Below are 26,557 nucleotides of genomic sequence, written 5' to 3'. Positions count from 1 at the left end.
CCCACCCCCAGTCATACCTCCTCCACATCCGTCAGAGAAAGCAGGAAGCCGGAGGGCCAAGGGGGATGGTTTCTAATGGGCTTGTCTCAGCCCTGAGGACTGAGTAAAGGGCTTGGGGCTGCCAGCCACTAGGCCTGGGTGCCAGGTTTCTCCAGCAGGGTTAGAGCTGGTTCAAGAGCCCTGTGTGGTCCAAGCTGAAAGATCAGCTAGCCTGCTAGTCTCCAAGTCGCCGCCTTGGCTGGTGGGCTGTCCCCTCACCCTGGATCACAGGGCAAAGTGGGGCTTGGCCGGGGAAAGTGGTCTGGAGTGGCCCTTTGACAGCATCACTGGGGGCTTTTAAACATGAGTTTCCTGGTAAGGAAGATTCCTCAGGCCTTGGGCAGGAGTCTCAGTAGAATCTCCCGGGTTTGCTCTCATCTGACAAACGCCAGCAGAAACCACCCGGCCGTCTGCTTTCCAGCAGCCAAGTCCCTAGGTGCAGTGTCAGCAAAACGCAGCAGCCAAGGCGCAAGGATGTTTGCTTTAACGACCACGGGAAGCCCCAGGGGCGGGGGGCGTGCAGAGGAGAGCCCTGTCTTCTCTGGGAACCACCAGCACCACAGGTGATGTCAGAGGGGTTGTCCTTGAGTCATGCCAGTGCAGGGCCTTTGTCAGGTGGGCAGTGAGTGTCCAAGTGGCCTCCGAGGTTCTCCAGGGCCGTTCCCAGGCTCCTCTCACCTCTCTGTCACCTGCCAGCTCTTCTGGAACAAAAGTCTGCCTGAGTGACTGGGTCCATATCCGAAAGGCCCATCCTGGGCCACTTCCCAATGGGAAGTGAAGTTGCTCGGTCATGTGTGACTCTTCGTGATTCCATGGAGTGTATCTTATCAGGCTCCTCCGTCCATGGAATTTTCCAGGCAAGAGTACTGGAGTGGGTTGCAGAAGGGTCAAAAGTGTAAGAGTTGGGGGCTCCCAGCTCTTCTGGAACGAAGGTCTGCCTGAGCAGCTGGGTCCATATCCGAAAGGCCCATCTGGGCCAAGGGCCATGGTAGAAGGGTAAAAAATGCAAGGGTTGGGGAAGGAATGGAGACTGGAGTTAAGGGTGGAGAGAACCCAGCAGGCCTGATCCCAGTCCCCCGCCCCACTGTACTTGACTGGGATTCTGGACACCTGTCATGTTCCCTCTGATTGCCTTTTTCCGAAACAGCGAAATAAATGGGCATGGCTGGGAGATCCAGCACACAGGTCGCTGCTGGCGTGGGGCTGAGTACTCAGCAGGGCCCCATCTGTCTCCAGGTAGGGTCTTGTTTCCCACTTTGGGTTGAGGTACTGCCTCCCACCTGATCAGTGCCAGTCATTAAATGGAGTTGGTGGGGGCTGGAGAGGAAAGAGGGTGCTTGGTGGGGGAGCAGAGCAGCCCTGCGGAGTTGAGGCTGGAGCAGAGAGGTTTCAGGCTGCCAGAGAGCTTGCGCAGCTCTCATGGAGGGTCAGCGCAGCACGTGGGGAAGCCTTCCAGCAGCAGGGATCCCGGGGGCAGGGCGGATGTGGGTGGGAGGCCTAGCCCCTGGGTGCTGTGGAGGGTAGGAATCAGGAGACTGGGCTGGGTTCCAGCACCCAAACTCATTGTCCCAGAGAACAGTGGGGCCACTGGCACGAGGGGCCCTAACCCTGGTTTCTGCCCTGTGCATCTGGTCTGACTTCCAAGTCCTGGCTGGGAGGCTCACCGCCCGAGAAGGACTTTGCTGGCTGCAGTGGCTGGATGGATAAACATGGATAAATGGACAGGTTTAGCCGCCAGCTGCGGTGCCAGACCATCTGACCCAGAACACCATATGCCGGACTGGGCTTCCAGCCGCTCTCCACGCTGTGGCTTCCCCAAGTGGGGACTGGAGCACCTGCTGTGCTCGGGCCAGAAATCCCTGCCCACTAGTTTTTTCAAGTATCATAGTATTTACTGATAGATAAAAGCAGGGCGTATGGCAAATGACTTGATAAGTTAAATAGAGTTCATTTCAGTATGAAAGTAAGAGGGACCAGTTCATACTCACCATTTGTTTCACAACAACCAAAACCACTTTGCGAGTATTAACAGGCTCTTAAAACCAACCAATTTTGTGCAAGTAAACCGTGTTTCTTTAAGAAAAAAAAAGTTCTACACTTATCCAGAGCCAAACATATTGAAATCTAGCATATAAAACCTATTACTAGAGATAGAAATACAGGATTTTGCTAATACAGTGAAACCCCTCAGTTAAGAGTTTTTCTGTAACAGTCAGATGGTTAATGCTCAACAAGTTGAGTGTTACTGAGCGAAGCATCTTCTCACCTGTGCCTTTTTCAGGCATAGGTGGGCCTTGGCCAGACTAGTGAGGAGCGGGAAGAGTGGAGCCAAGGCAGATGGCCTGGGGCGAGGACGGAGGGGTGTGGGGTCCTTGGGGGCAGAGCAGAGACTGGAGGCTTCTCCCTTCCCCAACTTGTCCTCAGTTCTGTCCCCCTTTTGGGTGGCATGGGAAAAAAGTGTGAATAGTAAAGCAGTGGTAAAAGCAGCAGAGGAAGGCCCCCTGCAGGCCTCACGAGGTTAAAATTCACTCTGCGCACCCAGGAACCGCAAAGGAACACAAGTGCTGCCTGTCACCCAGGGGCCACCGAGAGACGCAGGTGTCAAGAGTCCACCCCAGTGGCGAGCACCCCTCCCTCCACACCTCCACACCTCCCTCGTAGGCATCCTTCCATCTCCTCTGATACACCTGACTCCGGGCCGGGAGCATTCTTCTCCCGATGGGGTCCCCTCAGTCCGTGGAGTGATGATGTGTCCCACTCGCTCTTCCTCGCTAAGCGTCCCAGGATAGCACGGCCCTGTAGGCCCCTAGACCCATGGCAGGGGGGCTTGTGGAAGTGTTCCCAGGTGCGGCCCTTCCTCTCATGCCTCTGGGCAGTCTCCTCAGCGGACAGAAAGCGTGCAGAAGCCCGCCTCTGCCTTCAAGCCTTAATGCACACTCCCCTGCATGTGCCCACACAGCCACTGTCCTTGGTGCTGCCGTGGCCACCGCAGTATCCTGCATTTGCGCGTTCAGGAGCAAACCCTCCTGCTGTCTTCACCACTGCTCTTCCCAGTCTTCCGTTTGTTCCACAGTAATTTACTGAACGGGAAGATGCACCAGAACAGACTGAGTTCTTGGCTCTGCGATACTGCAGTGGCCCAGAGTCCCTGCGATCGTGGTTTGTGTGCCCCGTGCCAGGTGGGATGTGATGTGTTAACAAAGAAAAGTGGCCCAAGTGAAGGAATAGAGTGGTAGGGCTGCAGGAGTGGCTTCTGGAGAGGGCCACTGGAGGAGAGCTCCTCACTTTCTAGCAGGGGGACAGGGAGAGGCCCTGAGGTTAGGGTGTGCAGATGCGATGGGAGGTTCTGCCTGGTGTTTTAAGAGCACCCTGGCTGTGGGATGGAGAAGAGACTGCAGTGTGGGAGGCATGAACAGAAGCTGGGAGACTGGCTGTTGCCGCAGTCCCCTGGGACTCACCTGTCTGCTTCCCCAGGGCCCTTCTGCCCTGTCTTCTCACCTTTGTCCCTGTTCCCTCACCTCTGTTCAGAAGAGCTCAGGAGAGCCTGTGGGCTTGGCTGCCTGCCTCCAGCTGCTTCTCGGGCACGGCCAGTCTGTCTTCCCAGCTCGCCTCCTGCTCACACCCCTCATTTGCCCTCTAGGCCGCTCCTTGCTCATGCCATCCTGCAGCTGTTACCTCTGCATTTTCCTGTCCCTGCATTTTACCTGGCCCAGCCTGGAGTGCTCCCTCATCCTCTGCCCTGCCTTGGTTCCCTCTCCACTTTACCCGTGGCATGGGGCATGTCCGTAATCTCGTATGCATCATTTCTGCCACAGGGTTTGTTGGCTTGCTTCTCTGAAGCTTTGGAGGGTAGGGCCCATGTCTCATTCTGCACTAAATTAGGCCCCCTGGAGCCCACCAGGCAGGAGAGCCTCAAAGGCTGCAGGTTGTGAATGGCACCTTGGGTTGGGGTTTCCCAGGCCTTCTTGTTTGGAGGAACAATGCTTCTACTTGTGCTTGGACTCTGGGCCCCAGTGTACTGGCTCGGGGCCCAAGGGTCTGGAGCATCTCAGAGCCTTGGCCTGACTGCCCTGGAGTAGGCTCTGAGCCAACAGGGAGGCGGAGGTGGGGATGGGAGCTCAGGGTAGCAGCAGGACACAACAGCAGGGGAGGGGCTGGGGCCCAGAGTTGGGGTGGGGACGAGGACTTGGGATCCTGGGGAGGCTCAGCACGGCCAGCTCTCACCCTCCACCCTTGGGTTTCAGACCTGAAGCTGCACCTGCAGAGCACTGACTATGGCAACTTTTTGGCCAATGAGGCTTCGCCGCTGACAGTGTCCGTCATCGATGACCGGCTCAAGGAGAAGATGGTGGTGGAGTTCCGTCACATGAGGAACCATGCATATGAGCCGCTTGCCAGCTTCCTGGACTTCATTACGTGAGCATCCTCTATAGTGCCTTTCCTTCTGCCTGCAGGGTCCTCCCAGGTTGAGTGGCCAGGCTGGTCGTTCAACAGCCCCGGGCCCAGGCCATCACCTATAAAATGGGTCACCAGCCACTTCCTGCTGTCTGGGAGTCAGGTGGCACAAGTGTCCCATGTGGTCGCACTGGGTGAAGCTGCTTTCCCTGCACCCCTGGTGTCATGGAGACAAGGGGTGACAGGAGCCTTTTCTCTCATTCACCTTGAACACTTACAGGTCCCACCTCCCACCCACCAGGATGGGATCAGGGAATGGGCAGAGCTCTGAGGAGTCAGGGTTTGAGGAGGGACCATTTAGGCCCTGTGACCCTGTCTGGGCTGTGGCTCATCTGTTGTCTCTGCCCATGGCCCTGGGTCTCAGGGAGCAGGGGGCAGGGTGAGGGGGGTGCTGAGCACATGGCCGCCTTTCTGAGCTCTGGCCCAGGCCCCTGTCCTGACATTTCTTGGCTGCCAAGATTTCCTGTGGTCTAACCCTTGGGTGCGGGCCTACATCCACGAAGCTCCTGGAGAAGCTGACAGGAAAGGACCCTGGGTCCTTCAGGCTGGGGAGGCCTTGGATGAGGCAGCTTCTGCTTGCCAGGTGCGCCTGTGGGAACAGGGAGGTAGAGAGGCCCCTCTGCCAGGACGGCCCAGGAGCCAGGGCCTGGTGGACAAAGAGATGGCCCATGCCAGGTGGTTGCCCAGCGCAGGTGGTGGACAGAGGCATGGGTGGCTGGCATCCAGAAGCGCACTCCATGTCGTCGGAGTATATGCTTGTGTTGTGGGAAGCCTTTCAGGTACTCTTCTGTGTACTGTCTGGTTAACCATTCCCTGATGGTGGTGCCCCCAGACCCATGGATCTGTACACCTGCCACACCTACATTTGCAGGAACAGGGCTGGAAGCCTGCTGCCCACCGCCAGCCAGGAGCAGCCGTTTACTCAAGATGCATTGCTCAAGTATGGGCTGTTGCCGAAAGGGCCCTGTCCTGGGGTAGGGGTCACAGCCTGGGACACCCAAGCTCAGACTCTCTCCTGGCCTCTGGCCTCCTTCCGGGGGCCCATCCTGCTGTCCTGGCTGGGTCTGTGATCACACTGCCCTTGCCTCTGTCAGTGTACAGCCAACATGGTCCTACTGGGCAGAAGGCCAGAGAAGGGGTGGATCTCGTGCTGCTGCGTTGGGGCTTATACTGCAGTGCCTATCAGTCAACCCCTAGCCTGGGCCTGTGTGGCCTTCACCCCAAGGCCAAGGCCAAAGGACATACCAGGAAGCAGTGCGTTTATTACCAGAGCCCAGCCTTCGCCTTGTTTGCACAGGGCTCCCTCAGCTTCCTGGTGAAGTTCTGGCCTTGCCAGCTAGGCCGGCCAGAGGAGGCTGACCTCCTGCCAGCAGTCGGAGGGCACATGTCATCCATCTTGCTGCCGGCTTGGCCCCCTGCCTGTGCCGCCTGGCTTGTGTTGGTGCCCTCAGAGACTTGATCTCAGCCTGCCATGCCATGAAACTGGAGACAACTCTGAGCGTGACTGAGGCCTCACAGCCGCCAGCTCTTTGCTGGAGATTGGCTGCAGGCACCAAGCTTGCTTAAAGCGGCCAAGCGCTGTCCTAGGGCAGACCGTCACTTCCCCGCCCCTTCCATTCATAGGTGATTGTGGCTCACAGCGTCCCATCCCCTCGCTCCTGCTCTCTCCTAGGAAGGACTCAGCAGCCACGTGTCAGTCCCTTTGAGCCTATGGCTGCTCGCTTCATGACCTCGTCATCTCCAGTGACCCACTCGTCTGGTCTCCATTTCAGCCACCCCCGTGATGGCTGCCCAAGACCATGTCACCACCTGGAACCGCTCCACCCCTGAAACCGCTGAGTCAGGCACCCCCTCTCTATCCACGGCCTTCAGGCCCTCCGGCCCACTCTCAGTCCCTTGAGGGACACGGGTTCCGGACTCAGCAGGGTCTGGACCTCGCTTCCTTCCCCGCCACCCCTTCTGTCTTGGTTGTCCTCGCTCCCCAGCTGAGGTTCCCTGATCCATCATTTGAGCGCTCTTCTGCCAACATCCGCAGCTCTCTTGGCCGCCCAGCTCATGGTCCCGCCCGGCTGGCAGCTTCCCAGCCCTGGAGGAAGCCCAGCAGCCTCCAGCCTGCAGGCGCCCGCCCCCACCTCCGCTGCCGGGAGCAGAGCCGGGGAAGCCAGTGTTGGTGGATTTTCCCTGCTGCCAGACAGGCACGCTCACTAGTTCAGCTGGCCTGGCCTGTCCCTGCCCAGCTGGCTGCTTGCTCTCCCCACTCAGCACCCTGCAGCTCCCCAGGCTTCCCTCAAGGTGGGGCGACCACCTCCCCATCTTAAACACCATCTATCTCCTGCCTCCAGCCTTCTCTCTGGGTAGACGGCCCACCTCTTCACTTCCAAATTCTTCCCAACAGCATCTAAAACAAGCTCAGATCTCTCACACCATTAAAAGCCCATCTCGTGTAGCCTAAATTTTTATATTCGCTCTCTGTTCTCTCACCTCCTCCATCCTGAGCCTCCAGCCTGCTTCCAGCCATCCCATCATTCCACCACAAGGCCCTGGCTAAGGTCACCACTGACCTTCATGTGGCCAAGGTCTCCAGACTTAATTAGGAGCCACATCCGCCTTACCTCCTTCCAGCAGTCTCCTTCCTCTCACGGTGTCTCTTTAACTCCTGCCTCCCTGGGCTGCTCCTCCACCTCCTCTTCTTCCTCCTTTCTACCTTCTTAACCTCCTCAACCCTGAGTCACCCCAGGAGTAAGGAGTGTTGCAGAAAGGGGTGAAGCCTTCGACAGAGAAGCCTTCCCCTGTCCAGGGGACCTTCCCCCACCCTGGGGACTCACCACTGGCTTCCCTGAGGAGATGGCTGTTTGGCTGAGGCGAAGGGCATTTGAAAGAAGAGTTGAGGGGAGGCTGAGGGAACCATACACATCCCGAGCAGCTAGAGCCTGAAGCCCCTGGCTCTGTTACCTTGTAGGAAAGGGATACCCTAGATACGTCCAGAAAAGGGAGCATCAGCTAGACACCCCATCATGGGTGTAGAGGCTTGCAGGAGCAATGCCACTGCTGTCCACAGACAAAGCTGGCCCAGCTAGGGTGGAGGTTGGGACCTGCACAGAGGTTAATCTTCACTCCAGCCTTCAGAGTCTTTTAGTTGCCTTTGGAGCTGCCCCAGGATGGTGGGCAGGCTTCTGCAGGTGAGTTCCTTGTCACTGAGGATGTGTAGGCAGAAGCTGGGCAAGGCTTCCTCTGTCCTCCCATAACCAGAGACAATATCCAGTGCTTTTGTAGACCCCAGCCAGCCTTCAGCCAGCACACATGACCAGTGTGAGCTTTGAGCCGGTGCCAGGAGGGAGGGAGATATATGGATGCAATGGGATGGGTGCCCGTGGTGGTGCAGATAGCTTGTGGGGATGCTGGTGGGCAGTTGCCACAGATGGAACCAGGGGTCACAGGAGGCTTCCTCATTGAGAAGACTCCAGGGACAGATGGGGTTCGAGAGGCCATTCAGAGAGTGAGTGGCCAGAGTGGGGGCAGCTGCCTCATGTTCAGTGGAAAGGCCCTGAGTGAGAGACATCCCACTGAAGTATGCCATCACCAGTCGTGTGGTTTTGAGATGATTCAGCTCAATTTCATGGTGAAAACATGTGATACTGCACCAACAGCTCCTTCCAGGCCCAGCCATTCACTTGCATGTCTGACATGGGACAGAGCCTCTGTTAGGGCTTCTTAGCTTTGGAGGGGACCTTAATCTGGGCCATCTGATGATGGCTTCCCAGAGGAGAGTAGGCCCCAGAAGGGGAGCTAGAAGAGGGCCTTGTGGGAGGAGTTTGGTCTCTGGGGAGTTGCAGGTGGCCTCAAAGTTCTCTGACCTTAGATAACTGAGCCTCCCTGGAGGGGGCTATCCCCAGTGGGTAGCACCTGCCTACAGCCCAGGGCATCCACTGGCAGAGCCTAGATGCGCACCATCTTGGGGAGGAGAGGTCTCATATTCTGGTGTGCCAGCGGCTTCAGTGTCACCAGCCAGGTGTGGGCAGCTGGAAAGTTTTGTCTCAGAACTGTGACCTCAGATGCCCAGTGTGCCTGTCAACACATGTGCCACTCTCCCCAGGTCACATTGCTCAAGCCTTGGGCCCTGCTGGGTCACAGCAGGCATCAGGTATCCCTAGGCTTCCCACTTCTGGCCCCCCAGCCTTCACTGTCCACAGCTACCACCTGAGTCGATGGCAGGGTCTCTGTAGGCTGGGGTGCTGGACTAGGCCTCGCTCCTGCCCTGAGCAACAGCTAGTGCTGACACTGTTCTCCTGAGCCTGATGGAGAGGGTACAAGTGTTCTGTGATGCCCAGAAGGCTCAGGTTGAGTGGAGGACCCAAGTGGACCTCGGGAGAGGGCAGGATTTTAACAAGTTGAGGGTCAGGGTCTCACCAGCTCTGCTGGGGGCTGTATTACAGTCATCCTGATTGCAGAGGGGAAACAGGCCTGACAGGTAAGGCCTGTCTTCTTTCCAAGCTTGAAGCCATAGCTTGATATCGCTTCACTTTCCACTGGGGCAGGGCTTGATAGGACCCAGATGTGATTGAGCACAAGTACGATTACTAGCAGCCTCTGTTCGGAGCTGTAGATGGGTCAACTGGCTGAGCTGGCTGGGGTGCATAGTCATCATGGCTTCCTCACCAGCATCAGACCTGGCCCTGAGGCCAAGGTGATGAGACCGTGGGAGTAAGCTATCATGCTCCAGCAGGTGGCGCCAGAGGGCACAGCAGAGGGACGGGGCTTGGCTGGGGGCTCTGAAGACTTCTTGGAGGAAGTGGCTTTCTGAACTCCATCCCAAGACTTCTGTCAGCCCAAGCTGACTGTTTGAAGGCACAGGGTGAAGGAAGGCCTCTGGGCAGAAGAATACAGACTGCCCCACTCCCACCCCAAGAGGGCCTCTTTGGCCTGGCGGGCAGATGCCTGTCCACTCCCCAGCTGTCTTTCTCTGGAGGGAGACGCTGACCAGCTGGAACCTCACTCACTCCTATTAAGGCCGAGTAAGGGGAGGGCTGGGGGAGTGACTTTCTGGGGGCAGGGACGCAGCTGCTGAAGCCAGACTATGACAAGGAGGAGGATTTCCCTGCTTGCTGAAAGCCTTCACCTTGGGGGAAGAGCGGACAGCTGGGCCAGCAGCATCTCTGCCTTGCCCTGCCTCCTTTCATCCCAGAAAAGGAGATCCTGGCTCTCATTGGGCAGGGGAGAGAAGCAGGGGCTGCTGCCATAGCAACTTTGTCATTGACCTAGGGGAGGGAGCTGCTGGGGCCCGGACCAGGGCCCGGAGCAGGGTCGTCCAAGGCTGGCCTAACCTAGATAGAAGGGGGGCTTTGGAAGGAAGTAGGGGGCTTTAGTTGGCTTAGCATTTCCCTTGGTGCCCAGCCAGGACTTCTAGCAGGAGTCTGCGGGCAGCCGGCGGTGGGATATCTCCAGCCCCCACATCTGCTGTCAGTGAATCATAACTGGCCTGTTCCACATCACTGGAGGGACAGCCGCAAAGCCAGACAGTGGAGTCTTCCCACGGGGCTCACCTCCGAGCCAGGTCAGGAGGGCCCTGATGCCAGTCCCATGCTCAACATACATGAATTCCCTGTGGTACAAGGAGTGGGGAGGTTTAGAGAAAGGAAACTGACTTGTGGAGAGTCCTCTAAGAAGACACGGTAAGATGGGGAGTGTAGAGTCAGGGCATGGGGACCTGGACATGAGAGGAGGTATGTAGACACTGGCCAAGGGACATCGTGCTCATCCGCTTCGTGGGGTGGCAGGGCCTGGGGCCTCCAGTCTCTGCACCTTACATCCTCTGACAGTGGGGCTGCTGATGCTGGTGGTGTGGGATCGGTTGGATAGTACAGCTCAAAGAGGTACAGAGTTCCCCGCCTGCCTGTCCAAAATCTGGTGAGAGCATGAAAGAGCATCGTCAGGTTTGGCATGGGGTCTTTGTGGCTCTCTTAGGGAACGTCAGTGGGGCTGGATGGGTCACAAGTGGAGTGTTGTGGGTCCTGGGGTGCATGCCATTCTGGAGGCAGCAGGGGCAGGATAGGTGTGCTGTGCAGGGTAGGGGACAATGCGGGCTAGGACTGGAGACCACAGCACAGAACCCTAGTGGGTTCTCTTCGAAGTCCCTCCATGCGGCCAGCTGGGTCAGGTCAGGGACAAAAGGCTGGCCATTTGGGCCTCGCGGCTGCGAATAGCCTCTGTCTGCCGCCCCCGGTTTGAGGAGGCAGGCCTGTCTCTTCTCAGCACACATCCTGCAGCTGACCCAGCCGGGTTGGGGTGGAGAGAGGGCAGCTGCCTGGCCCGAAGCCCAGGAGAGCAGAGGTCATAGCAGGGCGCTGGGCTGGGTGGGAGCTGGGGGAGTGTGTAGCAAGCAGGGGGGTGGGGGTCAGGTCGGGACAGGAACTGTGGTTTTCTCCTCCTGCCGCCTTCCTGGCAGGCCCTGTGGGAGCTCCCCCAGTAGCCAGCCCTGAGCTGAGGCCTAGGCCACCACCTTCCTCCTTTTCTTCCCTTGGAATTGGGGGCACTTCCTACCTTGGACAGTCTCAACACTGGGTGCTCAAGGTACTGTCACAGGACAGCTGGTGGCCCACCTGACAGCTGGGTGGGGTCTGTGCTCAGTGTTCAGGGCAGCAGCCTCTAGGCCAGCTTCCACCCTTCAGTGGGAGCCCCTCTCTGGCCTTGGAGTGGTCCCCCTCATGCCCCGAGCTCATCACTGGTGACAAGCCGTAGGAGAGTTGTGGCTCCTGCAGCCTGACTGGGGCCCTCTGTTCCTCTTCACCCCATTCCTCATGCAGGTGACTACATAGAGCTCTGGGCCATGGCCCCTTTGTGGCCTTGTCTTAATGGGCGGAGGCAGAGCCCCTTGCCAAGTCTGAAGTGGGAGGCCCCAGCTCTCCAGCCCCCTCTGCTGCCTGTGTGCTGTCCAGAGCCGGTCTTCTGGGCTGGAGGGCACTGACCTGAGTCCCAGCTCCTTCCAGGTCTCTGGGCCCCCTCCAGGCCATCTGGGTGGATGCCTCGCGCTGGCCTCAGGCCCTAAGGGAGGAAGCAGCGCCCTATTCTCCCAGTGCGGTGCACAGGACAGCTCCTGTCCGTCTCAGCCTGACCTGCGGCCTTACTCTAGAGGGAGCCTCCCACTGTCTGATTTTCCCTAGACACGCCTCTTCCTACCCAACTCCCCAACCTTCCCCTCCTCTGGCCATCTCCCCCCGCTGCCCCACCCCCATCTCCCCACAGCAGCCAGAGTGACTGTGCTGCTCTTGCTTGCATCCTGCTCATGACCCCTTACGCTCCAGATGAAGTCAGGACCCTCAGCCGGGCCGTGGGACCCGCCTCCAGGCTCCAGGCGCTGGTAGCACCGCCCTGGTTCCCCTCCCTCTGCCAGCCCTGACAGAGTTCAGTTCCTCGAATGCGTCTGCCACTCAGCAAATGCCTCCAGGTCTTTGCACACATTGTTCCCTCTTCCTAGAACATGCTTTCATCTCTCAGTTCTTTCATCCCCCAAGCTGGCCTGTGTGTCCCACCTCCGTACACCCATGCTTCCCACGTCCTGCCAAAACACTGGTTAAAACCCTGGGGGTCGTTAATGACCTGCTTCCCCGTCACTTGCTCGCTCATAAGGGCATGAAGTACCCCCGACACACATCCCTCAGGGAGGGGCCGTGTCTGTCCTGTGCTTCTGGTGCTGAAGGAGGGAGCACCCTTGGACAGGGAGAGGAGCCTGAGGCGGTGCTTGCAGTTGAGGGGTTGACGGCCTGCCCAAGTGGGGGATGGGACACGGCATTGTGTCCAGACTTCAAGGGCTCTGTGCTGTTGTGTGCCTCCCGCAGTTACAGCTACATGATCGACAACGTAATCCTGCTCATCACGGGCACGCTGCACCAGCGCTCTATCGCCGAGCTTGTGCCTAAGTGCCACCCGCTCGGCAGTTTCGAGCAGATGGAGGCCGTGAACATCGCACAGACACCTGCCGAGCTCTACAATGCTATTCTGGTGGACACGCCCCTGGGTGAGTGGCCCTGGCGGAGGAGGGAGAGGCGGGCAGTGGCATCAATGTCAGTGCCTCCGGGTGGGGTTTTTTGAACCCTGGGGGCAGCCCGGAGCCAGAAAGTGAGGCCCACCCATGGCTGCTTACCTTTTTCTTCCTGTCAGATTCGCCTCCCATTCTCTTCTCTTCGTCCTGCCTTCTGCTCCCTTCCTGCTGCTTTCACTGGGCCAGGCAGACTACCCCCAGGGCCTGACTCAGACGATCTAACTTCGTGAATCTGGCTGATATTTCAGAATGCAGAGGAAGGCAGAGCTCAGGGGGCCTGGGTCCCTCGGAGTCTTGGGAGCTCTGACAGACCGTGGCCCTAAGCTGGGCTGTAGTGACCTGCTGCCCATGAGGCAGAGGAGGGATGCAAACAGCTTCACTTGCTCCACCAAGCAGGTCCCAGGGGCCAAGTCAGGCAGTGTCCAGCAGGATGCAGAGTTCATGTCAGAAGCCAAGGAAGGAAGGGGAACCGGGAGCTTCCTACAGGACCTCGCCTAGGCAGCATTGGCCCCTGCCTGCCTTGGAGGGGGACTGGAGAAAGGCACTAAGGCTATCGCCAACTAGTGTCCTCATAGCCAGCATGCTAGTCCCCAGGACACCACCTCCAGGAAGCTGCCAGGATTGTACAACTGGGCCCAAAGCTGCACTTGGTCCTGCAGTAAGAGGCATAGGCCTTACCTGCTTGGCCTTATCTACACAATACCTTAACCTCTCATGGTAACTCTGAGCTAGTTCTAGGCTGTCGGTGGCTTCTTCAGGTTCTCCATCTCTAAAGAAGAAACAGAACCAGTGAGTCCATGAGCTCCCTGGGGATCAAAGGGCTCTCTTCTGCTTTGGCCTCTAATGCCAGCCCTAAAATGGTTCCCTGGGTCCCTGGTCCCTGCTCACCCAGCTGTCGTACTCAGGTCTTGTTCTGAGGAAAAGGAGTTTGCCACATGTGGGCCCCAGGCCCTCCTGGGAGATGCAGAGAAGTGGGCGCCAGGCCCTGAATCCACAGCTGCCCCTGGAGAAGGGAGGATGTCACAGCCTCTTATGCAAGCCTGTCTTTGGCATGATCTGAGCTTGGGTCTGCCCCAGAGGCGATTAGATCATGTTATGGCTGGCCGCCTCCTTTGTGAATCAATTTTAGTAGCAAGAAGGCAAGAGAAGCTCAGGTCAGTATACACGGCCTGGAGTATGGCTTCGGTCACTTCTAAGGCAATAGTCTAGGCCAGCTTGGTGCCCCCCCCCATCCCCCACTTCCCAGCCAGATGGGCCTTGTGGCAGGGGTCCTCTGTGCCCTGCAGGGGGAGTTGAACATCAGCAGGATTCTTGCCTAGGCTGAGAGTCCACTAACCCACCCCTCACACCATGTCTTTCCTCCCCAGCGGCGTTTTTCCAGGACTGCATCTCAGAGCAGGACCTCGATGAGATGAACATTGAGATCATCCGCAACACGCTCTACAAGGTAGCGCCCCCGCGCCCGGTGGTGGTGGTGAAGTGGGTTGGTGGGCTGGTGATTTACTGGGGTGCTGGGACAGGACGCAATTCCATGGGCTCCTTTCCCAGGGGCTTATCTGCTCACTTTCTGGCTTCCGTGACTGGCGCAAGACCGCATGGAACAGGTTTTCCATCCCTCGGGCCCAGATAAAATCAGCAGGAATGGCTAGGGTTCCTGGATTGCCACTCCCCCTGCATCCAGGAGGGTCACTGGCCACCACCCAGGCCATAACTCTCAGGCTCACCTCACCTGGACTGTTGCCAGCAAGGAGCACCTGAGCACGGTGGGAGAGGGACCCAGCCAGGTGTGGCTAGGTCCCTGTGTCCCTCTCAGTTTCCCGGGTCTAGGGCTGGTGCCACGTGCCACCATCTTCAACCCTACCCACCTTCTGCTTCCCATCAGGCTGTGCACTAGCTGATGACCCCTGAAAACAGAATGGGCTTGGGATTCCTGGGTCAGCACTGCCCCGGCTCAAAGAGGTTAGGAGCAGGCTTGGGAGCTAGGGAAGGGTGCTGGCCAGGGACCAGTGAGGACTATTTGGGGCAGACTGGGCTCTGGCCATAGTGAGGACCTCTGATGGGTCAGCAGTGGGCAGGCCCGGAAGGTAGATAACACTTGCTGACAGCCCTGCTGACCTAACCTGAGAACATCTATCTCTTAGATCTTTACAATGAGGCCCTTCTCCTTCCCTACTTGGAACTAGGTGGCCAAGACAATGGTGGCCTGAGCCCACGCCCTCCAGTCTCGCTGCAGGGGTCTGGGCCAGAGGGCAGGGCGGGTGTGCAGGTGGGTGAAGGGCCCACCTGGAGGTTGTAGTAGTGGAGGCACAGGGCCAGCACATGCAGAAGCCAGTGTGGAACACGAGCCAGGTGGCAGGCAGTTTGCTGTGGAAGTGCCGGTTCCGGCTGGACAGTGGGAGATAGACCTGGAAAGAAAGGATCAAGTCAGGCACAGGATCAGGTGCCCAGGGCCTTGAATGCCAGGCCAGAAGTTTGACTTTTACCCTGTAGGGCATGGTCAGCCAGTGAGGATTTTCAGCAGGGCAGAGTATCATCAGAGTTTGGCAGACAGACTAGAGGGGATGAGATGAGAGGCAGGAAGGCTGTTGGCTTCTGTACTCCTTGGGGCTGCTCTGGGAGCTAGGTAGGCATCAGTATGCCAGTAGTAAGAGGAGATTGAGGGCTCAGAAAAGTGGAGTGGGCTGCCTGAAGCCGCAGCCACTTGCTAGACCCTGGGCAGCACTTGCACATTGCACCTGGCTCAGCCTGCCTGCAAAGCAAGTGCTCTCCTCTGCTAATAGGGAGATGGGGAGCATGGGGCAAGGAGTGTGGTGGGGGCAGGCAGTGAGAGCTGGCTCTCATGTGTTAGTGTTCACAACCCACCCCCCCTGCAGTGCTCCTGGCTCCTTGCCGGGTTCCCTGCCCTGAGGCAGGGTGAGGGGTGGGTGAGGCTGTCCCCTCGGCCTCACCCATGCCCTCACCGGGCCTGACTGGTTCTAGCTGGAGTCACTCGCGAGAGCTGCCTGGGCACCAGCTTGTAAACACCGACCCAATGCTGTGGGCGCCATGCCAGGCCCGCCCGTCAGGTCATGTCCCAGCCCAGTAGCCACAGATGGGAGATTAGGCAGACCCCCAGTAGCGGGTGGGAACCGTAGGCAGCTGGTGCAGCAGACATGGGCTGGCAGATGCCAGGGGACAGGGTGGAGGTGGGAAGGTGACCTTGGTACTTGGGCCTTTGGGGTCTTGCCAGTTTCTTCAGCTGCTCAGCCTCCAGAAGAAAGTCTGGGGCTATTCCACCAGCCTCCACCACCCTGGGGTCAGTCTTTTCAGGGTCAGCCCAGCTTGGCAAAAGCTGGTGGCTTCCCCCACAGAGAGGAACTGCAGTCCCCTCTGGGACAGGCCTGAGATTGGACACACCCAAGTTGGCTGGCCATAGGAAAGGAGATGGCTGGGGACGGTCCCAGGGGAGACTAGTGCCACTAATCCATGGTAGGATTGGCAGCTGTTTCTGTCACCCAAGTCCTCTGCTATGCTGGGGTCCACTCTCCCTTCCAAGCTGCTTACTCCCTGACTGGTTCTAGACTTGTTTCCTGTGACTCGGTCCCTTCGGGTCTTCCCCTGAGCCCAGCTTGCCCAGCGCTGCTGGCCAGGCTTGGCCTGGGCTCGTGGACTCCTGGGTCTCATCTCACCTCCTCTCTTAGGCCAGTGGAACCCATGCCCACATCACACAGTGGGCGGAATGTTCTCTGCAGCCTGGAGGGCAGACCTCCACACAGAAAGCTTCCCTTGCCTCCTCAGCTCTCACCCCCAGCTCAGAAGCCTGTAGAGCCAGAGTCCCTGAGGCTGTGCCACCAGCTAGGACCCCGGAGGATCTGAGTAGAGGAAGCTTCCCAGAGGTCATGAGACTCTGCCCCTCCCTTGACAGGAAGAGGTTCAGGGAAGGAAGCCTGGGCCTGGCTGGTCTCAGGAGCTAGTCCTTGGAGGGACCTGAGGCCTGGGCTGACCTGGCTTCTCCTTATGCCCGGCAGATCCAATTTGCCTGGGCAGCAAGTGCTTGTTCCCGCTGGCAGCCCAAGTGTTCAGCCATCGCACTGCAGGGCTGACGTCCTCGCAGGCAATAACCATCCCTCAGCAGGAGCTAGGTTGACAATCTGGTTCCTGCTGTGTGACTGCCTAGGGGATGGGAAGAGGAGGAGGTGCTCTTTAAGGTGGGGTGCTGAGAGGGGCTGGGGCACCCAGTCCAGGCTATCTCCTTAAACTCTCAAGAGTCACCATGCTTCACTAGCCCATCAACATGTGATTTTCTGAGGCTGAGGGGAGATTTGGAGAAAAGACAGGCAGAGAAGCCGGGGCAAGACAGGGCCCCTCTCTGAGCCCGATCCTCTGTGGGATGAGGGTATGAGGGGCACCGCACCACGAGGCAGACAGTGGGTCAGAAATTGCTCTCTCGCTGCTGGGTGGGGGAGGCAGCAGGCTACTGCTGCTTGGCTGATGCACAGTGAAAATCTGTGGCTGTTTGGGGGGCTCTGACATGGGGGCTGCCCTGGCCAGTCCATGGGTATGATACTTGGATTAACCATGAAAGGAGCTGGGGAGGGAAGAAAGGAACTGTGAGGGGAAGCCTGGCAGGCCCACCTCGAGTCTCCCTGCCTAGGCTGATTGAGCCCCATGCCCTGCACAGGCCTACCTGGAATCCTTCTACAAGTTCTGCACCCTGCTGGGTGGGACCACGGCCGACGCCATGTGCCCCATCCTGGAGGTGAGTACCTGCCTCCGTCCCACCTGCTGGTGCCCTGGGCCTGGCGTGGGGAAGCCCTGGTAACTGGCTACTGCCTCCCTCCCATTCTCTCTCTCCGGCACCCCACAGTTTGAAGCAGACCGCCGCGCTTTCATCATCACCATTAACTCCTTCGGCACAGAGCTGTCCAAGGAGGACCGTGCCAAGCTCTTCCCGCACTGTGGACGGCTCTACCCAGAGGGCCTGGCCCAGCTGGCTCGAGCTGACGACTATGAGCAGGTCAAGAACGTGGCCGACTACTACCCGGTGAGTGCCCTGACTGTAGGACGGGGGGCAGGGCTGTTGGCACCCACATCCCCACCCCGCACCCAACAGCGCCCTCGTGCTCATGCTTCCCTTTCCCCCACGCCCCGCCCCCGCTCTCCTGAGTCAGGAGTACAAGCTGCTTTTCGAAGGTGCGGGCAGCAACCCTGGAGACAAAACCCTGGAGGACCGATTCTTCGAGCACGAGGTGAGTGCTGGGCCTGCTTGTCGAAGGGAGGGGTTGGTGGCCCAGGCCTGACTTCGGTCCCAGCCCCTTGCACACCACTCCTTCCTGTGTCTGCAGGTGAAACTGAACAAGTTGGCGTTTCTGAACCAGTTCCACTTTGGTGTTTTCTATGCCTTTGTGAAGCTCAAGGAGCAGGAATGTCGCAACATTGTGTGGATTGCCGAGTGCATCGCCCAACGCCATCGGGCCAAGATTGATAACTACATCCCTATCTTCTAGCACTCTGGACCAAGGCTCCCTAGTGTGTGTGTACATGTGTGTCCGTGTGCTGTGACAAAGCTCACGGCTCACCCACCTGCCCTGGGGGAGCATGCTGTCCCCGTGGCTGCCCCGCCTCCCTGACCCTCTCTGAGACCGCTCTTGGGCCTGCAGGGGGGCTGGGCACCTGCTCCCACACCAAGGATGGACCAAGCCCCCACCTCCAGAGTAAGGAGGCCCCCTCAGCCCTGTGTTTACAGCCGCTGACGTGTCTGAGAAGCATGTGGTCACTTTTGTGTCCCTCCCTAACCCAAGAACCCCTGGGGGGAGTGTGAACCTTCTCTTCCCTCAGTGGGCCCCCCCCAGAGCCATGGCCAGGATAAAGTATGTGTGTTCTTGGGAAATGGGGGAGTAGCTCTGCCCTTCCAAGATAATAAAAACTTCTCTAAGCCCAGCTGTCTTCTGTCTCCTTTGGGCCCTGGCCCCTCTCCCAGATCCCCAACTTGCCTCAGGCCTCCTGAGCCCACCCCCACCTAAGCCTTCTACCTCCCTTCCTTGGGTGGCAGCCCTTGGCTGGCCTTGTCCCTGTGCAGCCAGGCTCCTCGGGGCGGGAGGTTGGTGGCAAATGGCCCCTTTCTCTGCTGGAGGCTCCAACAGGCCCATGGAGTGGGCTTCTGGCTCTAGAGGGCCCCTAGGGCTCCCTGTTTGCTTCATTGAGCACCACAACTCCCTGGGCTGGGGTCATTACCCCCGTTTCACTCTGAGGAAACCTATGGATACGTGATCTGCCCAAGGTCACTGAAGGGGGTTGGATGTAAACCAGGTCCTGTGCCCAGGCCCCCATGCTGAGCCCTGGGGGTTGCCCAGGCAGTTTCTGGTCTGTCACACGGCCACAGCCTGTCACTAGCCAAACAGAGCATTTCCCCCATTCTAGGAGAAATAAAAATTTATCTTTATTCAAAAAGTGTCAATCAGGTGAGTATGTAGCCTCCCTGTGGCTTGAGGGGTTTGGGGTGGGTGGTCAGGGCCCTAATCCTTGAGCCAGTCAAGAAACAGGATTCACCCTTCAAATCACAGCACTGAGGCACTGGTGCCAAGAAATAATCCTGAGGGGGTCCCCAACCTACCTAATCTCGCCTTAGTTTGCAGAGGCACTGTCTGTAGGATCCTAGCTAAGGCTCTAGTTAAGCCTTGAACTAAACTTCCCATCCAGCTAGGTTCTGCAAGCTGCATGGTGGAGCCTTGTGCCCAGGAGGGTCTGTTTGGGCTCATGAAGCAGGAGAGGCCCAGAGTTCACTGGAAAGCCTTCACCTCACCAGGCCTGGCCTGTGGCATCGGCAGTGCATGGGTTGGGGTCCTTTGGGCCAGGCTCTAGGGCAGACCTTGGGGGTCAGAATACCTGGAAGAAGAGCAAGGGCACAAGGAACCTCCTCTGCTGGAGCTGCTCTACATGTGCCCTGCTCACTGGGCAGTGGGAGAGGGGTCCAGTCTGGGGCCTTGGTCCTGGGCTATGTCCCGGGCAGAGGTAAGGCCAGGCTGGCCAGCCTGTAGTGCTCTTGGCACATAGGGACTGATGAAGAAGGACTGCAGGAAACGCTGCCGCAGGCCCTCAGGCAGGTAGTAGTGGATGAAGTATATGAGCCCCAGGCCATGACCTGGGTAATAGCGGCGGCGTGGCTGGGCCGCCAGCAGCGCATCGGTGATGGCATCTACCACCGGGCTGAGGTCTGGCAGGGCCTGGCTCAGAGAGTGCAGGAACTGCCCATTCAAGTGCTCGATGTAGTCCTCACCATAGGCCTGCAGCAGCTCTTGCGGCAGGGTGGCCAGCAGCTGCTGCTTGCGCTCTTCCCACTGGTGCACGTCCTTCACTGACTCTGCGGAAGGAGTGCCAAGGCCAGAAAGGGGTCAGAGAGGGAAGCCAAACCCAGACCCAGGTCTCTAACTCACAACCTGAGACCCGCCCCCAGCCAAAGTCAGGCCCATTCCTCAGACCCAATCCCACTCCAGAGAAGACCACACCCACCCTGCCTTCCTCCTCTCCCCCGACAGGCCCCACCCCCAAATCCCTGAGCCTCACCTGTCTTGAAGCAGGCAGGCTGGATGATGCTGACCTTGACACCCCAGGGCAGAAGTTCACAGCTAAAATTGCCCATGAGCAATGCCAAGGCTGCTTTGGAGGTCCCATAGGCAGCCAAGCATGGAAACGGCATGTCTCCTGGGGATGGATTGGGAGTGGCGGATGCCTCAGCCTGGGCCGGGGACTCCAGTATCTCTCCCTGCCCAGCAGAGGCATCTTTTCTGCTCCAGTGCGGGAGGACCCTCACCTGCTGGGCTGCTTACGGTCACAATGCGACCACTCGAACGACGCAGCAGTGGCAAGAGGCCTTTGGTCATCTCTAGTGCACCAAAGAAGTTCACCTCCATGCAGGTGCGGAAAGTGGCCACCGGACACAGCTCTGCATCCGCCACGAAGATGTTCTGGCCCGCATTGTTGACCAGGCCCCACAGACCTGAGGGCATGGAGCCAGGAGGGAAGCTGCGGGTCAGTCCCACCGCACACCTCCAATCCTGGCCCCTTCACATCTGCCCAGCCATGCCCTTTCCTGGCGAAGTTGAGCTTACTGACCAGTGCTGGCGGTGTGGACCTTGGTGAACTCCAGCACACGGCTAATGTCTGCTGGCTTGGTCAGGTCCATCTGCAGCAGCTGCAGACGAGAAGAACAGCAGGCACGCAGCTCTAGGGCGCCAGGGCTATTCAGATCCAACACGGTGGCCAACACTGTGAAGCCCATGGCGTCAAGCTTCTTGGCCGTCGCGTTGCCAAAACCAGAGTCACAGCCTGGTCAGGGAAGGATGGACAGCCAGTAAATGCCACCATGGCCCAGTTCAGCCTGAGACAACCCTGGGTCACCATGGCCTGGATGAGATCCAGGCTCCTGACTCCTGACTTCACAGCATCAGCAGCCCTCCCTTCCTAGGCTCATCTCTGGGAGGCTTGGACCCTCTGGCTGAGCTCCTGAGGTCCAACTCTTTCACAGCTGTCATCTCCCTGACCCCTCATAGCAACCCTATCAAACGTGGCTTATGATCCCCACTTTAGAGATGAGGAAACTGAGATCTAGTAATGCTAAGTTGCTTCCCGCAAAGTCACTCAGCTGGCACACAGTAAGGTCAGGACCCTGTTGGTAAGTCAGCTGAGACCAGCCCCAGCCCTGATGTCCTTCTGTCTGCTTGAGATCAGGCCTCAGCTCGCATGTGCAGATATTACTCCCTAGCCTCCCTTCCTTTCTCACTGCCCTTGCCCAGCATTCTTCCTCTTACCTGGACACTGAAGCAGCCCCCTTTTTTCGTTCTGTCCCACCTTGTCTCCTTGAATCCATTCTCTGCCTAAGTAGCCCAAGGGATCCTTCCCAAAATAACAATACCCTCTGCTTCTGGAAACTTCTCCAAGGCTCCCCACAGCCCTTAGGATAAAGCCAATGTGCTCTGTCCCCATCATCTAGGCCCTGTACCACCTGAGCTCCACCTTCCTTTCCAGTTCAGCACCCTCTACTATTCCAGGCTCTAGGCAAGCTGGAGGCCCATCCCCACCTCATGCTTGACCCTTGGAATTCCAGTGAATGGCAACACTGGGACATTCTCTGAGCCTCAAATAACTTGCCCCCAGGACAGGGTCACAGTGGATGAAGACAAGAACAGATCTGCATTAGAATCCCCTCCTACATCCATCAAATGTGATCTGAGGTCAGTTACCACTCTTGGAGGCTTAATTTCCTGGTTTTGGTATGCAGAGAGATAAACCACGAGGCAGAGCCAGTGTAGGGGTCTAATAAACTCCGGCTCCTTTGATTGTTCCCATTCCAATCCAGCTCCTTGGGTGGTCAACAAGAGGGGGTGTGGAGAGGGGGGTGACCAGTGAGGAAGGAAGCTCTTTAGAGCCTGCCCCCATGGTGGTCCTGCTGATCAGAGGTTACAAAGTGGTTCTGCGCAACCAGCTCCCCCCTTCTCTCTGTTGAGGGAGAAAACAAAGCTGGGGGACTGCAAGCTGGGCTTTGTGTAGCTGGGAGCCCACTAGCCAGCCCAAGCTGAGGGGTACTTCCTGGGCAAGTCTGGCTGGAGGAGGGGAATGAGCACGTGTGTGTGTGTGTGTCTGTGTGTGTGTGTGTGTCCCCACTTGCCTAAGCTCCCTTCCAGAGCAGACAAGCCCTTCACAGGGAAACTAAGGCCTTCCAGAACCTCAGCTCTGAGGTCCCAACACAATCACCCCCACCTTTCCTTTCATACCCTCTTGCTCACCTGTACACACTCAGAAACCTACACATACCTCCAACCTACCTGCAGAGAGGCGTGAACAACAATGGCTCACTCCCATGAGACCCATACTGCCCAGCAATGCACAGATGTGCACACAAAGCACCCAGTCACTCCACCCAAACCCTGACCCCAGGGCTGAGCTTCCCAAGTAGCCTCGGCTAGGGCTTCTCAGGAGCATTCCCAGGGAGGGGTGTGTGGCAGCTCTGGCAGGCTCAAGGCACTGTGTTCCTAGCAAGTGAGGCAGGGCCTGGTCACCTACTTGTACTGCAGTCAGTAGTGAGTGAAGAAACCCCAGAGTTTAGGGGCATTGGGAAGCTTGGAGGTCAACTCTCGATGTTTAGATGGGGTGGGTTGGGCAGTCTGCTTCCCCTCCTCCATTGCGGGACTTTGCAACCAGAACTGAGGGAAGACTCAGTCTTACCTCACTCTCAAGATCAAGGGTAGGAGGTCTAACAGTAGCGGCACAAGGACCTGAGGTGAGATCCCAGGAAAGATTGCCTGGGTCACTAGTATCTGAAGATGACCTGGATCCGGAGGAGGTGGAACTCACTAATCAGAAGGCAGGAAGGGAGCTATCCGGTCCGTGGGGGCAGAAACTCTTTGCTTTTATACTAGGAGGTCTGTCATCTCTCCTTCCTCAGACCACTAAAACTGGGGACCCTTGAAACTTCTCACTCTACCCTGAACTCACATCTCTCCCACCCAACCTGAGCCATCCTCTATCTCCACCATCTTTACTGAAGCTCAAACCCTCCTGCTACCTTCACCTGAGTACATTCTGACTTCTTGCTGGGCATTCAAGGCCCCTTCCAAGGAAACAAATGCTTTCTCACCTCATCTCAGCAGCTAGACTGCTTACTGGCTGGCCCCCTCCCCCTCAGGCCATGCTCATTCCTGCTTCAAGCCTCTGTCCCACACCCTTTGTCTGATCCAAAACACCTTCCACACTCTTACCTATCTCCACTTATCTTCTGAGGCCCAGCTCAAGGATGGCCTCCTCTGGGAAGTCTTCCCAGCTTCCTCTGATCATGCAGGGCCCCCTACTGGACCGAGGTCTCTGAGAAGCCACTCACCAGTGCAAGAGAGAGAACCCTGAGCACCTGTCCAAAGCCATGGGGGTTAGGGGAGAGCCCAGGCTCCCCTTCCCCGACACTGGAGCCAGTAGTGTCCTATACAGTAGTGCCCACTTTCTCTCCCTCTCCACTCTGGGTCTCAGCTCCTCCTTCCCTCCTTCTGGTGATATATTTATTCCTTGTTCCAGACAAAGAGAGCTCAACAAGGTGGCCAGAGGCACCTGAGCCCAGCTCTCTAAGACCTCACCTCCTTCCCAGGCACAGAGGACCAGGAGGAATGGTGGTGGCATAATGAGTGCAGACTCTGGACAACTCCTTCACAGTTTGGGTCTGGGTGGTGGGATCTGAGAGGTGGCTGAATGTCCAGCTGTCCCTCATGATGACCCCAAGCTTTTCTGAACTCCAAGGAGCCCAGTCAGTTGGGAGAAGGGGGTCCCAACTCTCCACTTAAGCCTATTCCTCCTGGTCCCAGGGAAGAGACAGGACCTCCCACGTGGGGATGTTAGGCAGAGTTCAAGGGGTGAGGATTTTCTGAAGTCCCTCAGAGCAGTGTCCTCTGTCGGAAGACTGCTGTCTTGGAGAGGGACATAGCATAAACCCCAAGCTCCAGGAGGCTCCTTTAGCAGTCTCCCCTGCGCACCTGCCCACTCCCTTCCTCCTTTTCCCTTCAACACTCCCCAAAGCTGTAGGTAGTCAACCCGGACTTGGGGAGGTGCCCTGCGCTTCCTACTTGGCTAGCTCCCTGAACCCAGGGGAGAGGGGCTTCCCCACTTCTCGGCTGGGGGTCCCGCGTTGCCTTGGCATGCCCACAAGGAGCCCTCTGGGTGTCCGGTCCCGCCCTCGAACCGGGAGTCGCCGCGCTCCGCGCCCCGCGCACTCACCGGTGATGAGCACCGCGCGAGTCGCCACGGGCAGGCGCTGCGGGCGCGCCAGGCGGGACAACACGATCCAGCCGGTGGCGGCCAACACGGCAAGTGCGGCCAGCGGGGGTAGCAGGCGCTGGCACAGCCAGTCGAGCGCGGCCAGCAGTGCCAGCGCAGCCAGCAGCGGGCGGCCCAGACGCAGGTCTGCGCGCAGCAGCTGCAGCAGCGCACGGGCCGCCACGAGCAGCCAGGCGCCGCCCGACGGCCAGGGCCAGCTTTCCATGGCGGCCGGGGCGGGGCGGGGCAGGGACCGGGCTGGAGAGCAGGGACTGGGACTCGGGGCTGGGACGCGGGGTGCAGCAGGACACCAGCCAAGGGCGGGAGGGGATACTCGCTTTCTCTGTTCGCCCTCGGGCCGAGCTTTTAAAGAGCCCCGGGGGCGGGGGCGAGGGCGGAACGGAGGCGGGGAAGGGGCGGGGCTTTCCTTTACTTCTCTGCCCGCACCCCTTGCCGGGCAGGTGCCCCCACCTCCACCTCCCGCCCTCTGCCCCGCCCCCGCGGTCAGATCCGCTTTCGAAGAAGCCGGAACCAAGTGCCAAAGTTGCTGCTCAACTGCTCAACTCGCCGCTGGCCGTTCCCAGGAGAGCTGCGGTAGGTCTAGCCCTAGTGCCCCGCATGCGCTCACTCCTGCGCTGGTCCGCTGAGCCACGACTGCCAGGTGAGCACATCCACAGCTCACACTTGCTCGGGACACCTGAGGACACACGCAACCTCCATCCTCACATTGACCGCACCTCCGCGGCCAGCCGTGCCTGCCGGAACACCTCGGGGAACCAGCCCGCCCTCACCCGGCAGCCTAGGCCAACGCCGGCGTAAGCACCAAGCCTTGAGCGGCCGCAGGTGCCTAGCGCACACGCTCACACCTAAGCTGCCTGCGGCCACCGACCGATTTGGGGCTGGGGGCTAGGTGGAGCAGGGTGACAGACCAGATTCTTGGGAGTCTCTGCCCCGCAATTCCCCCCTTCCTTCCACTTTCCAGCCCTGGGTTTGCAGCAAACCCCTTCCCCACAATCTACCCCCACACACAATCCCTCCCCCCCCCCACCGCCCCCGTCCTCCTGCCACACAAGTGTATGTGTGTGGGCGCGGGTGTGTGGAGAGGAAGTTCTGAGGAAGCATCTAGGCCTCCCATTAACTCCAGCCCACTCTCCAACCCCAGGGACCCCAAGAGCCAGGCCAATGGGGACATCCGGGGAGTCAGTGAGGGCAGCCTCTAGGACAGGGTGATTTCTGCCCTGCTCCCAGGATCCCTCAGGGTATAAAGTGAGTGAGTGTGGGTGCCTTTCCTTGCCTGTGTGTATGAAGGTCTGTGTCTGTGTGTGGCCCTATGGGCCCCCACTCTGCCCACCCCCATGTCTGGCACCCCATGCTTGGCATCCATGCCAGGCTCTGCTGGCACAGGGAAGTGGTGCCAGTACCTCACTGCCAGGCCTTGTGCTGAGGTCAGTAGGTCAGCCTGTGGTACAGGGGGTCCCTACTTCTTCTGAACCCTTGCCCAGTGCCTCATCTATGCCCACACTAGGTCCTGGAGGGGTCATGGACCCCTCCCAATTATGTTGCCCATTCTCTATCTTAGATGCTCAGGTTCTGTGCCAGGGCTTCAAGGCAATGCCTCCTCGAAGCCTTCTCTGCCACCCAGGCATGGCCCCCTGGTGAGCCAGGGGCATCTCAAGGAGGAGCAGGGAGACACTCACTTAAGAGGTTCTTTCCAGAGCCACTGCTGAGCTTCTACTTCTTCCTCCTCCTACTGTAAGTACGGATGACAAGTTAGGCATGGCCCTGGGAGGCAGGGCTGGGGAGGGTATGTGTGTCTGACCCTGGGTTCGTGACCTTGTGTACCTGTGTATGCCTATATTTGTGTACACTCTGTCCATGGACTCCATAGCTTGTCCATACACAAATGACATGTCTCTTCCCATGCCATGACCCTGTATATGCATGTAAGTATATACACATGTTTTTGGTGACTCCCTTGGTCTGCATCATTCTTTGGAAACTCAGGGAAACATTCATTTTCCAAAATGTGCTGACTCCTATCATTCTGAACCTGTGGCCCAGTCTCACAGGTGGACACAGCAACCTTGACCTGGCATCTCAATATGAGCTGTAGACTCTGGGTTGTGGGACCCACACCTTCCCAGCTTTAGTCACCCTACTGAGAGTCTGAGTGTGGTTTCTGCAGCTTCAGACCATTAAGTCCCTTGGGACTGTGGAGGGAATGTAGAGGAGAGGATGAAGTTTGAGGGGGGAGTG

General features: G+C 58.3%; 3 protein-coding genes across 8 annotated transcripts in view; 2 read left to right on the top strand and 1 right to left on the bottom strand.

Moving 5' to 3' along the window:
- The window catches only part of ATP6V0D1 (ATPase H+ transporting V0 subunit d1), a 38,103-nt gene extending 19,655 nt beyond the window's left edge, over positions 1 to 18,448 (top strand). Inside the window, exons 2-8 of the mRNA XM_069549972.1 lie at positions 4,284 to 4,455; positions 12,327 to 12,505; positions 13,897 to 13,976; positions 17,190 to 17,267; positions 17,376 to 17,552; positions 17,680 to 17,757; positions 17,854 to 18,448. Coding sequence (XP_069406073.1) covers positions 4,284 to 4,455; positions 12,327 to 12,505; positions 13,897 to 13,976; positions 17,190 to 17,267; positions 17,376 to 17,552; positions 17,680 to 17,757; positions 17,854 to 18,015 — 926 coding nt within the window. The 3' untranslated portion in view covers positions 18,016 to 18,448. The remainder of the gene's footprint in view (positions 1 to 4,283; positions 4,456 to 12,326; positions 12,506 to 13,896; positions 13,977 to 17,189; positions 17,268 to 17,375; positions 17,553 to 17,679; positions 17,758 to 17,853) is intronic.
- Positions 18,449 to 18,925: 477 nt separating this feature from the next.
- HSD11B2 (hydroxysteroid 11-beta dehydrogenase 2) lies at positions 18,926 to 26,049 on the bottom strand. 2 transcript variants are annotated; one of them, XM_069549971.1, is made up of 6 exons: positions 25,999 to 26,049; positions 24,263 to 24,998; positions 20,621 to 20,833; positions 20,319 to 20,504; positions 20,072 to 20,209; positions 18,926 to 19,868 (listed from the first exon to the last, which is right to left on the bottom strand). In XM_069549971.1, the coding sequence occupies exons 2-6, from the start codon at positions 24,525 to 24,527 to the stop codon at positions 19,456 to 19,458; spliced, it is 1,215 nt and encodes a 404-aa protein (XP_069406072.1). In that variant the 5' UTR covers positions 24,528 to 24,998; positions 25,999 to 26,049; the 3' UTR covers positions 18,926 to 19,455. The 2 variants fall into 2 exon arrangements, with proteins under 2 accessions (XP_069406072.1, XP_069406071.1); XM_069549970.1 differs by lacking the exon at positions 25,999 to 26,049 and having other exon boundaries at positions 24,263 to 25,048.
- ZDHHC1 (zinc finger DHHC-type containing 1) overlaps positions 24,802 to 26,557 on the top strand; it is a 34,543-nt gene continuing 32,787 nt past the window's right edge. For 2 of the 5 annotated variants that reach the window (XM_069549964.1, XM_069549969.1), the window contains exon 1: positions 24,802 to 24,895. The gene's annotated coding sequence lies outside the window, so the exon portion shown is untranslated. Of the gene's footprint in view, positions 24,963 to 25,880; positions 26,054 to 26,557 lie in introns of all 5 variants that reach the window. The other 3 variants (XM_069549963.1, XM_069549968.1, XM_069549965.1) reach the window with 2 other exon arrangements.

Source organism: Ovis canadensis, chromosome 14, assembly GCF_042477335.2.
Source record: "Ovis canadensis isolate MfBH-ARS-UI-01 breed Bighorn chromosome 14, ARS-UI_OviCan_v2, whole genome shotgun sequence".
NCBI classification, from domain to species: Eukaryota; Metazoa; Chordata; class Mammalia; order Artiodactyla; family Bovidae; genus Ovis; species Ovis canadensis.
The sequence above is the reverse complement of the archived record's forward strand: the minus strand, read 5'-3'. Positions and strand labels throughout refer to the sequence as shown.

What these genes read in the sequence shown, in the direction of transcription:
- HSD11B2 (XM_069549971.1), bottom strand. Translation starts at nt 24,527, where the DNA reads ATGGAAAGCTGGCCCTGGCCGTCGGGCGGCGCCTGGCTGCTCGTGGCG. An exon ending in TCGCGCGGTGCTCATCACCG is followed by an intron (nt 20,834 to 24,262) that starts GTGAGTGCGCGG and finishes TTCCCTGACCAG; the next exon opens with GCTGTGACTCTGGTTTTGGC. An exon ending in GACCGTAAGCAGCCCAGCAG is followed by an intron (nt 20,210 to 20,318) that starts GTGAGGGTCCTC and finishes ATCCATCCCCAG; the next exon opens with GAGACATGCCGTTTCCATGC.